General features: G+C 36.5%; 1 protein-coding gene across 1 annotated transcript in view; it reads left to right on the top strand.

Annotated features, from left to right (window-relative positions):
- The window catches only part of LOC150107424 (uncharacterized), a 185,242-nt gene that overhangs the window by 54,616 nt on the left and 117,254 nt on the right, over window positions 1–13,372 (top strand). The window contains exon 4 of the mRNA XM_090391285.1: window positions 4,849–4,979. Coding sequence (XP_090247411.1) covers window positions 4,849–4,979 — 131 coding nt within the window. The remainder of the gene's footprint in view (window positions 1–4,848; window positions 4,980–13,372) is intronic.

Here is a 13,372-nt window from a genome sequence, read left to right on the forward strand (position 1 = left end):
TTTGGATAATTAAAGTCACCCATAATGATCACTCGTTTAGTACCCATCAGGATAATTTGGTGATTCATTTCATCATCTGCAACTGAACCACAAGTTCTCTAGAAACATCCCACCATACACTTAATCCCCCTAGCCTCCACTTTACACCAGATGGCTCATACTCACTGCTACATGGGACATTATTACTTTCATGTGTTTCTACCTTCACTGGACTTTGGTGGTCTGATATCATTAGTAGTACTCTCCCCCCCCTGCCTCTTGTATCTTTTCTGTCATTCCAAAAAATATTGCACTTTTACACCTGATCCCAGTTACAACATTGATTCTGATAGCCAGGTTAAATTAATGCCAATAATTTTAGGCCACAACATATTCAGTAATGTAATAAACTCAATTGCATTATTGTTGACACTCCTGACATTTGTGTATAAAAGAACAAATTACCACTTGGCCTTTTCTTATACACTCATGTTTATAGAAACTGCATCATCTGCTTTAACCATGTTTTTTTTTATAATTAAATTTGAATGCCTATTTGAAATAACACACTAATTGTCATAAATAATGATTCTTGATTAGTATTTGGCTCTTTATAGTACAAGATGTGACATAATTAGGAAATAACAACAAACTTACAAATTTTCAAATATTTCAAAATGGAGTGGACAGTGATATTTTCACTGGAAAAACAAATACTGGTATCAAAATTTTAGTTCAACTACACAGTTTTATTGATATTCAAAGCTAAAAATTGACTTTTTGCTGTTTAGTACTTCGCGAGTCCTCCTCTTGTCCTTATTCCAGTTTGGCAGCAGTGAGGCATTGACGAAATCAATTTCCTGCTGACAAGGGGAAGAGTCATCCCGAAAGATGCAGTTGGTTGTTATGGTAAAATCATCTCTGATAGAAGGCAGCAATTCTTCTAAAATTTTCTGGTACACTCGTGCATTCATTCACTGAACCTTTTGTGAAATGCAAGCGACCAACACCATGATATAACATGCACTCCCAGATCATCTGACTGGCTGAGAATTTGACTATTGGCATCAGACAGGGTTGAATGTTTCTCTTGATCATCTTTGAACTGTATCTGCCGTTGACACCTTGCAGTTTAAACTTTTTCTCGTCAGAAAAAAATTACTCTTCTCCATTAATCAGGGTCCATTTAGCATATTTTTCAATTTACTTGAGTCAATCTCGTTTTTTTGATTAACAAAGGCATTTTTTAGAGTGCCTGAGTATCAGTCCCTGTCAAATGAATTTTCTCCTGACAGTTACAGAGCTTGCCACAACTTCCATTTGTTCTTCCTGTTTCATGAAAGTCCCACTTCAGTTCTCCAGACAACACATGCCAATTTTTGAGGCAGAGCCACTTTAGAACTTGATTTAGTCATAGTGTGACCGTGGCTTTCTTCTTGTCCCCTTCTTCTTTTCAGCACTTGTACCACAGTTGATTGATTACAGGACGCTCTTTCAGCTACTTCATGAGAAGAATAGCCTTCTTTATTGAAAGCTTGAATCGCACTTTTTCTGCGAGGTGTTAACTGCACGTTCGTTTCAGCACGAAAATGTGAAAACTAGCTCTTGCTTTCTATTTATAGCATAAAATTATGACACAATAGCAGCAACTATCATTATACAGAAACCTGTGGGAATGATAGATGATGCAATACAATGAAATATCTAATGATAAACCAATGAAAATGACTATTTAACTATCATGTTGCAGGCTTAATGGATTGTATACAGCACTCAGAAAGGATTAAAACAGAATTGAATACTTCCTATATTTTGTCTCAGTCACTGAGACATCTTTAGGGATTACAAAAAACTAATGTAACATATACACAAATACCACAATCCCACAGAAACACAAGTCAAAAAATTAAAAAAAAAAAACTTTAAAAAGTATCTTCCTGGTTCGCTGGACATTAAGAAAAAACTGAAACCTTTCTGTTCCTGTCCCCCACGAATATACGGTTTACCAAAAATCCACAAACCCAATTTTCCACTAAGCCCTTTAGTAGATGCCACTAACACACCTTGCTACAAACTGTCAAAACAGCTGGCCAACTCTGACCCCCTCCCCCTCACTGGACTTTCCACATCCTATATAAAAAACTATCCATTTTAAAACCTTAATAGAAAATCTAACCTTAAATAACAGACAAGTTGGTAAGCTTTGACATCTCCTCACTGTTTACAAATATTCCCTTAATTGATACCTTAACACTCTTAGAAAATGTTTTTTCCTTCTGACATCTTAGATCTCTTTTCCTTTCCCATCAATTCTGGTTATTTTTCTTGGAAGAGCAAAATCTACAAGCAGATAGAGGGAACCGCCATGGGTTCCCCCTCTCTCACCCTCTCTTTCCAATATTTATTTTATATGGAAAATTTTGAAAAATGAGCCATAGACTCAGCCTCTCCCCCCCCCCCCCCTCTCAAACCTTCTATCTGGCTAAGATATGTAGATGATGTCTTCTCTATTTGGTCTCATGGCCCAGACACATTAGACTCCTTCCTCAGTCACCTCATCCAGTTTATGATGGAAAAGGAAAAGAACAATTGTTTACCCTTCCTAGACACATTAGTTACATGCCTTCCTAACCGTACACTTTCCTTCACTGTATATAGAAAACTTATGCACACAGGCAGATACAGTCACAAACTCTCCCACCACCACCACCACCACCCCGCTCAACAATATGGCATTATTAAGACTCTAACCAAGAGAGCCCACAATCTTTGTTCCAGTGGAACCGCCCTTGCAACTGAGCTTGACCATGAACACAACACTTTCCTCTCCAATGGCTACAAACGATCACAGTATTAAAAAAATAATCAGTTCCACCCCCATTCCCTGGTCTTCTCTTCAGAAAGAGTTTGGAAATTCCATCACCATACCCTACATCCATGGCACATCAGAAAAAATAGCCAAGATTTTAAAAAAGTGCGATCTACACACAGCATTTAAGCCCCACTGCAAACTTGTTACCTTTATCCGTTCTACAAAAGATCAGCTCCCTCCTCTCTCAGTGCCTGGATTTTATAAAGTATAGTTCGTCCACCGATTAGAGATCCTTCGACACTTCTGCGCATCTCAGAAAAAGAAGAATCCATTCCGATAATAGGGTAATCAGTCCGTATTGTGGGATGAGTTGTTTATTATTACCGGTCGGGAAATTAACTTCTCTTTTATGATTGTTGTAGTTAACTATGTTGCTTGTATAACAGTTGGAAAATTTTACCTATAAATCACGTGATTTTGCATGTTGGCGACCAATTCGGATGTCCTTCATTACTTTCTCCTCTTCAGCATGAATCGATTATTCTTGGAAAGACACGAAGTGGGAACCTACAAACGGTGGGCGAACTATACCCTGTTCCTGTAATCTCGTGTACTTTGGACACACAGGCAGATCAGTAACCATCTGCCTGGAGGAACACAAGTCACATCTGCAACCATGACTGTGGTCAGTCAGGCCTGGCTGACCATGTCTTGGATACAACCTACAGGATCTCATGGAAAAAACCACTATGCTCCACCACAGCAAATTCAAAAAAGAAAGACTATTTTTAAAATCAGCAGCAGCTCTCAGAAATCAACCAAATCTTAATAAATACAGTTGCATTAAGCTTCCTAAGATTTGGGGAACACTTATCATCAGAGATGCCACCTAACATTCCAGGCCACCTACAACTGCCCTTAGAGGGCGCTCCACTTAGATAGGACTTTAGAGTCACCCACGTATTTGGGCTTAGTATTGTGTGGTATTTGTGTATATGTTATATTAGTTTTTTGTAATCCCTGAAGATGTCTCAGTGACTGAGACAAAATATAGGAAGTATTAAATTCTGTTTTAATCCTTTCTGAGTGCTGTATACAATCTATTAAGCCTCCATCCAACATGATGTCCTCACAGCATTTAAGGCTCTACACACGGAGAATCATTCGCTAATTTGCTAATCATTCATTTGGAAATTAATGATTAGCAAAACAAGTGTTTGAAGGAAAAATACAATTCAGATGAACTGATGCAGTTAGTAGTGTCTTGCACTGAAACATACCATCTCGCAATATTGGAAACTTGACATATAACATCTTAATTTGGAAGAAAATTGTGATAGGAAGTTACTAATTAACATTTGTGTAGTGCTATCATAGTTATATCATTGTACTATCATTCTGTATAACCATTACGGATATGTATCAGAAAATTATGCTGAAGTATTATAATCAGTTTTGAAAAGATTTTATTGATAATGAAAGTTGATCGAAAGCTTTACAAATGTGTATTTTATTATTTTCCTTACTTTCTATATTTTCTTAAAAAATAGAATATATTGTTTGATTATAAAGAGATAAACAAAGCTTTTTATGTTATGGCGCACCCAAGATCAGAATGTGTCATTTGACTGCAACTCTATATTTTAATTCAAAATAAAATAAAAATTTAATGAAGTGATCATATATTGCCTACTTTTGTTGTTCCTGCAGAAGTTTACAATTTACCCTCATGACAAGAAAACAAGTGGGTTTTTATTTCTGCTATTATTTTAAGCAAAGAATAAAATATCCCTTTAAAATGTTCCTTTATTAGTGCTAGTCTGACTTATAATGTTATAAGTTTAATGTTGCAGTTTTTTTTTTTTTTTTTTAATGTGATTAAAGTCTACACTTGATTTGCACAGTTTTTAAAATTCATAAGTAATTTTAAGATAATGTAACTTGTATTTGATACCCATGCAGCAAAACCCTTTTAACTTCTTTTTGTTTTATTTTCCTTTCATATGTTATATCTAACAGTTTAATTTTTCAGATGGTTCATTTTTATTTTTTATGAGGCTGTTTTAGATCTTTTGCAAAGCAGTGAAGATGAACAATCTCCACCACCACTTGCTCAGAGATTGAAGATTTCAAAAGAATGTGTTAGACGCAAAGAAAAGGAAAACCGTATCTCTTCAGAAACACAAAGGTGGTTATATATTTATATAATTAAATTTGACTGAACATTTACCATATTGAAGTTATTTTCTCATATGAAAAAATAACAGCATTGCCAGCAAACTTTCCCATCTTGTTCTTATCCCACAGATGGGAGCGAGGCTGTTTGTTTGATAGTTTGTCTCATTGGAAAGATCCTTCAGAGAAACAAATAATGTGTGCTCTAGACCAGTGCTTCCCAAGCTGTGGGCCGCGGCCCCCTTGGGGGCCGTAGCTTTTGTTGAGGGGGGCCGTGAAATAATGAAAACAAATTTAAAATGTTTTAAGACTAAGTAGATTTTTTTATTTTAAAAGAAATGTATTTTAACATATTATTTATTATTTCTTTTTTGTTATTTTTTATATTTTAATGGAAAAATTTGCACATTGGTGTTGGTTCACAAACTTTGCTTCCTGCGTATTTTGGCGCTTAATGAATATTAGTAAATATTGCTTATTCATATGTTTCAATTCAAAGCAGTGGTTAATTGTATTTACTTCGAATGCTCTCCAGGAAAGCTCCAAATCTTCCTGTCGATATTGACTTTATATACATATCAAAACTCCTTTTATATTATCACTGTCATCCGAGCTAGTTTTCTGTTACCAATAAAAGTTTCGCATATACTTCACACATGAAAAAAAGCTTAAACAAGTTCATGTGGGGAGATAGTAACTCGCTTGCAATGATAAACAACACGCCCTCCCTAACAGTCACTATACTGCAGAGGCAATAAAAACAAATTCTTTTATTATGCCAGTGAATAAGGTATGAGGAGTCTGTGTAATATATTTCTCAATAAATAGTGCAATTAGAGACAACTGGGATAAAAACACACTAATTAATGAATCACATGTCCCCTCATACAGAAACTATGCTGTATAGACTGAAACAAAACCATATGTTGCATGGGCAAACACAGTATATAACTAAAAACTATTGTTATTAATTAGATGTGTGTGAGTTCGATTTTCCAAGGCAGCAATAAAATTCAACCGAACGTGTTAAAATTCGAAAAAGTGTTAAAACTAAGTAATATATATATATATATATATATATATATATATATATAATGAATGTTATGGCAGTTTCACATATGGAATTCGGTTGAAGAGAGTTAGCATTTCAACTCAATTGTCAGCTATGCTTTTATCTTTCGGTTGCGAATCTTTAGTTAATACCGCACCAATCATATGCATGTTTTAATAACCTGCCTTTGCTGTCTGTTTCGCGTTAGGCTTAATTACCGTAAAGGAAGAAAAGTCACAAAAGAGAAAAATGTTCCTGGTCAGGGGATTCCCTTATTCAGGTAATATTCACTAATTTCATGTTATCAGTCTGTGGTGTGCCAGTATCGGTAAGTGGTGATATTATTTGATCTATTCTACATTAAAAAAATTAAACCTGAGAAGGATAAGTGGCTGATAAAAAAATTAAAAAAAATTCCCGCTAACAATCAGAAGCAGAAACAGACTCAAAAAAAAAAAAAAAGACAGTATTTCATACTTTACCAGAACAGCCCGCATCGTCTTCAGAACCAAATGGTAAGAAGCAAAGAATTGTGACGTCGGGGGGGCCAGGTCACGAAAAAACTTAAACCTTTCTGCTCCCGTACCCCCGAAAATACGGTTTACCAAAAATCCACAAACCTAATTCCCCACTCAGGCCTATAGTAGATGCCACCAATGCACCTTGTTACAGACTGTCTAAACAGCTGGCCAACTCTCTGGTCCCCTCTCACCGGAAATTCAGCTTCCTATATAAAAAGCTCGACCCACTTTAAAGCCTTCACAGAAAATTTAACCTTGAATAATACAGACATATTAGTAAGCTTTGATATCTCCTCCTTGTTTACCAATATTCCCTTAACTAACACTTTATCTCTCTTAGAAAATGTTTTTCCCTCTGACATCTTAGATCTCTTTTCCTTCGCCATCAACTCTGGGTATTTCACTTGGAATAACAAAATCTACAAGCAGATAGAGGGAACCGCCATGGGCTCCCCCCTCTCACCCCCCCTTGCCAATTTCTATATGGAAGATTTCGAAAAATGAGCCATAGACTCAGCCCCACTCAAACTTTCTATCTGGCTAAGATATGTAGATGATGTGTTCTCTATTTGGCCTCATGGCCCAGACACGTTAGACTCCTTCCTCGGTCATCTCAATAGCCTACATCCAAGAATCCAGTTTACTATGGAAAAGGAAAAGAACAATTGTTTACCCTTCCTAGACACCTTAGTCACGCACCTGCCTAATGATACACTTGCCTTCACTGTATACAGAAAACCCACACACACAGGCAGATACATTCACAAACTCTCCCACCACCACCCCTCACAACAATATGGCATCATTAAAACCCTTACCAAGAGAGCCCACAATCTTTGTTCCAGTGGAACCGCCCTCACTACTGAGCTTAACCACATACGCAGAACTTTCCTCTCCAATGGCTACAGCGAACACAGCATCAAAAAAATAATCAATTCCTCCCCCATTCCCCGTCCCTCTCGTCAACAAGAATTTAAAATTGCCATCACCCTACATCCGTGGCACTTCGGAAAAAATAGCCAAGATACTAAAAAAGTATAACCTACACACAGCATATAAGCCCTACCGCAAACTGGCTACCCTTATCCGTTCTACGAAAGATCAGCTCCCTCCTCTCTCTCTGCCTGGAGTTTACAAAGTACCCTGTTCCTGTAAGCTTGTGTACTTTGGACAGACAGGCAGATCAGCATCCATCTGCCTGGAGGAACACAAGTCGTACATCGTTAAACACAACTATGGCCATTCAGGCGTGGCTGACCATGTTTTGGACACCACCCACAGAGTATCATGGAAGAAAACCACCATGCTCCACCACAGCAAATTCAAGAAAGAGAGACTTTTCTTAGAAGCAGCAGCAGATCTCAGAAACCAACCAAATCTTAACAAATACGGTTGCATTAAGCTTCCGAAGATTTGGGAAACAGTCATCACCAGAGGTCCCACCTTACATTCCAGGCCACCTACTACTGCCCTTAGAGGGCGCTCCACCTAGATAGGGCTTTATTGTCACCTACGTGGTTGGGCTTAGCATTGTAAGTTTTTGTGTGCATGTTACATTAATTGTCTTTGTAATCCCCGTAGATGTCCTAGTGACTAGGACGAAATATAGGAAGTATTAAATTTTATTTTAATTCTTTTTGAGTGTTGTAAAAAATCCATTAAACCTCCAACATAATGTCCTCACAGCACTTAAGCCTCTACACAAGACTTCTTGATATTTATTTTCTGTGTTCTTACCAAGGTCCTCCCATGACTTTTGTTTAGCCAGTTTTACACAGTGTTTAGCTTTCTTACATTTGTCTCTGTATTCTCAATGAGCACAAGCTGACTATTTGCCAGGAACTTTTGATATGCTTTCTTCTTTTCCTTCACTGCCTCTTTAACTTCCTGTGTATACCTTGTAGTTCTAATTTTTCTATCCTTGCAGACAACCTCACCACACTCCTCTCTGGCTGAATGATTCAGGATTATCTTCAAGGCTTGCCACTGAATCTCCAAGGTTTAGTTCCTGTTCTCAAACTCTTTCATTTTTTCTTGAATAATATTTGTGTATTTTAATCTACAGTTCACATCTGAGAGCTGCTCAACTTTTATTCTTTTAACACTTGCTTACATGTTCTTCTTTTCAATATGAAATTCAATCTTATTTTGCTCAAGACTAAATAATGATCACTTCCAATTTCAAATCCTCTGTACACTCTGGTGTCCTGCACCAGGGAGAAAACATCACTATCAACAATAACTTAGTCAATGAGACTTTTCTTATTCCTTGCTTCTTCTCTCCATATGAATTTATGCAACATTTTTTGTTGGAACATTGTGTTAGTAATAACTAATCCATGGCCTAAGCAGAAATCCAAACAGGTATTTACATTATTATTAGCTTTTCTCCAAATTTTCCCCAAATATTTTTATATGTCTGACAATCATTTCCTACTCTGCTATTTAGATCCCCAACAAGGACCAACTTGTTGCGATCCAAAGACTAGAGCCCACAGAAAGATTAGAGACTTGAACAGATGGCATCAATGGCAATATCATATTAAAAATGAGGATATTAGGAAAGAACTTGACATTGTCAGCATACAGAAATGCATAAGAGAGCTAATTTATGCTTGTATGGTCACTTAAACAGAATGGGTGAGGAAAGATTAGCAAAACAAGTGTTCTCTTCCAGGTTGCGAGGAAAACGACCCAGACGAAGACCAAGATATAGGTGGAGTGATACAGTAAAAAGTGCTTTAGATGATAGAAATATAAAATCTGATAATGTTGGAGTCTTGACAAGTAACAGGCTGATTTGGAGGAAAATTGTAGATAGGAAGTTAGAAATGATGCAAATTTTTCATGTAGTACTATTATATCCTTTACTCACCTTGAGGGTACATAGCAGGAATTTGATGAAGATGATGATGATGATTGTGCTTTATGGAGATGATGCTACTTCTACATAAATCCAGTACAAGTTTTGAAGATTCCTTAATGTATAAGATGTCGACCAAAAAAAAAAAAAAAAAACTGAAAATAGGCAGAAACATAGAAAACTTCAAATACTTTCTGAATGGAGAACCTATAGAACAAGCAAAACATTTCAGCTATTTAGGCACAATTTTTGTTGAAGATGGTGAATTAAATATGGAAATAGACAACAGAATTAGCAAAGATGGTATCAATGGTAGAATCATTAAAGATTTCTAATAGAAGATATTAGGAAGGAAATTGATATTGTTGACATTCAAGAATATATGAACATAGCTCATCTTGGGTAGTCACACAGAATAGGAGAGGAATTATCAGTAAAGCAGGTGTTCGTTGCCAGAATGGCAGCAAAAAGTTGCTGAAGAAAACCAATATATAGGTTGATTAAGGCAGTTATTAGAGCCTTAGAAAACAGAAATTTATGATAAAATATTAGTATCTTGACAGATAGCATTCTAATTTGGAGGAAACTTAGGAAGTTAACAATATTGTAAACTTCATCATCAAATTCCTACCATGTACCATCAAGGGGGGTGTACGGGATATGATAATACTACATGAAAAAAATTACATCATTAATAACTTCCTATCTACAATTTTCCTCCAAATCAGTCAATGATCTAAGGCACTTTGTACCGTATCAATCCACCTATATCTTGGTCTTCCTCTGGTTCGTTTTACTGCCAACCTGTGCAGAGAACACTTGTTTTGCTAATCTTTCCTTGCCCATTCTGTTTAAGTGACCATACCACCTGAGATTAGCTCTGCTAACTCATTCCCGGATGCTGACAATGTCAAGTTCTTTCCTAATATCCTTGTTTTTAATATGATATTGCCATTGATGCCGTCTGATCACGCCAATAATCTTTCTCAGGACTCTCATATCTGCGATCTCTAGTCTTTGGGCAAGTGTTTTACTTCTGACCCAGCTCTCAGATCCATAAGTTAAAACTGGTTTGAACACTGTCTTCTATACAGCTAATTTAGTGTTCTGACTAATTTCTCTCTTATTCCATATGAATTTATTCAATTGACTTCCTACCATACCAGCTTTGCTGATTCTGTTGTCTATTTCTATATTTAATTTACCATCTTCGGTAAAAATCGTGCCTAAGTAGCTGAAATGTTTTACTGGTTTCACAGGTTCTCCATTCACAACACAGTTGACATTTTCAATGATTCTGCCTATTTTCATTGTCTTTGTCTTTTTATTGCTGACCTTCATACAATATCTATTACAACAGCTATTCAATTTAGTCAGAGAATCTTGCAGACTTGTAGCGGATTTATTTATAAATATAACATCATCCGCATAAAGCAAAGAGCTGACATTAACATCTCCAATTTTAATATATTTAATACCACTCTCCTTCATAATGTGATCAATATAGATAATGAATAACAGAGGGGCAGTGTACATCCTTGTCTCACACCAGATTTAACATAAACCATCTTTCTGTACTTCAATTCTGACTGCTGACTTACAATTCAAATAAAGACTAAGTATTGCTTGATATAATGCCCCATTGACACCATATAACTGTAGCATATTGAATAGCTTCTCTCTTGGCACCTTGTCATATGCCTTTTCCAAATCGATAAAACTTAAATACAGATCTTTGTTATATTCCCATGCTTTCTGTACTATTTGTTGTAAAGTGAAGATCTGATTCTGACATCCTCTCTTTGGCCTGGATCCAGATTGTTCTTCACCAGTCTTTTCTTCCACAATTCTTCTCAACCGTTTCTCAAGTATACTTGCATAGATCTTGCCAGAAACACTCAGTAATGAAATACCTCTGTAATTCTCACATTCCGTTTTATTTCCCTTTTTATATATGGGTACTATGGGAGCTCTACTACAATCATTGGGAATTCGTCCCTCTGTCCGGGCTTTCTGAACTATGCAGTGCAGCCACTGTAAGACTTATACCACCATACTTCAGCATTTCTGGTCGAATATCATCTACTCCTGCTGCCTTTCCACATTTCAAGCCATTGATGGCTTTTTCTACTTCAAGTATGGATATATATTCCTGACTGCATGCCTGGTCAGTGTTTTTTGCCACTGTGCTGTCATCACTGCTTGTTTCATTTAGCAGTTTTTGAAAGTAATTACTCCATACTTCAAGGATATCTTTTTCTCCCGTTTTCATGTAACCTTTATCATCTCTAACTCCTTTTACAGCACTCTTTCCTCCATTCCTAAGCTTCTTCAAACTCTAGAATATTTTGCCGCCTTCTTGATATTTATTTTCTGTGTTCTTACCCAAGTCCTCCCATGACTTTTGTTTAGCCATTTTTACACAGTGTTTAGCATTCTTGCATTTGTCTCTGTATTCTCAATGAGCACAAGCTGACTTATTTGACAGGAACTTTTGATATGCATTCTTCTTTTCCTTCACTGCCTCTTTAACTTCCTGTGTCCACCAGAGAGGGCTGATTTTTTTATCCTTGCAGACAACCTCACCACATGCCTCTCTGTCAGAATCAATTAATGTTTTCTTCAGAGTTTGCCACTGAGTCTCCAAGGTTTGATTCCTATTCTCAAACGCTCTCTTTTTTTCTTCAAATAATCTTTCTGTATTTTAGTCTTCAGTTCACATATGAGAGCTGCTCAACTTTTATTCGCTTTGAAACTTTCTTACATGTTATTCTTTTCAATATAAAATTCAATTTTATGCTGCTCAAGACTTAATAGTGATCACTTCCAATTTTAAAACCTCTGTACGGTCTGGTGTTCTGCACCAGGGAGAAAACATCACTATCAACAATAACATAGTCAATGAGACTTTTCTTATTCCTTGCCTCTTCTCTCCATGTGAATTTGTGCACATTTTTATGTTGGAACATGGTGTTAGTAATAACCAGTCCATGTCCTGAGCAGAAATCCAACAGATATTTGTCATTATTATTAGCTTTCCTCTTTTCTCCAAATTTTCCCAAAATATTTTTGTATATCTCACAATCATTTCCTGCTCTATTTAGATCCCCAACAAGGACCAACTTTTTTCCTTTTTCATTGTGTCAGTTGCTTTTTCTAAAGCCTCAAAAAATTCCCCCACTTCTACCTTAGTACAACCTTCTGTGGGACCATAGGCATAAATAAGTCTCATTGTCCAGTTCCCCATTCTCATATTTGCCCACATTACTCTACTTGAGACGACTGACTGCCATTCAAGAAGATTAGCCTCGTATTTTGTGTTGAATACTATTGCTACTCCTTCTTTTCCTTGATTGTCATTGCCTGAATATAACATTTTGTATTTATTGCTCAGAAAGTTCCCACCAGTTTTGGTCCTTTTTGTTTCAGTCACCCCTATTATGTCAATCTGGTACTTATCTAATTCCTCAGCTAGCTCCATTACTTTGCCATTCAGGCTTCTTACTTTGATGTTACGATCTTTAACTCTGGTGATGTTGAGTTGGGGTTTGTTTTCAGATTTGTTCCATAGCTGACTTTTCGCTGTTCGCCCTGGTTCCCTGGCGAAAACAACGGTGGGCCTTGTTTAACCAGGCAACGGCCCAGCTGGCATGAAATTTTGTCATGTTGTAACATCATTTTTTATTTTGGTTTAACCAATAAGAATACAATTTGGTCAGCTAAATCCCAAATTGTAGTAATATCATAGTATCCAGTGCTCTCCTTGATGATTCATATCACAAACATGATGATCACTGAAAGCATTGGATAATTTAAAGTAGCTTTTTTTTTTTAAAGCAAAATTGCAAATTCACAGTGATACTTCACATAGCAAAATGGGTATTAGTGAGCAATTTGGCCTATATTTTAATAGTTAACATACCTCTCCTAAGAATCAAATGATTATTATTATTTTTTTTGTTTTGTTTTGT

The sequence above is a fragment of the Typopeltis vanoorti genome, chromosome 4 (assembly GCF_054136105.1).
Source record: "Typopeltis vanoorti isolate ZY-2024b chromosome 4, IOZ_Tvanoo_1.0, whole genome shotgun sequence".
NCBI classification, from domain to species: domain Eukaryota; kingdom Metazoa; phylum Arthropoda; class Arachnida; order Uropygi; family Thelyphonidae; genus Typopeltis; species Typopeltis vanoorti.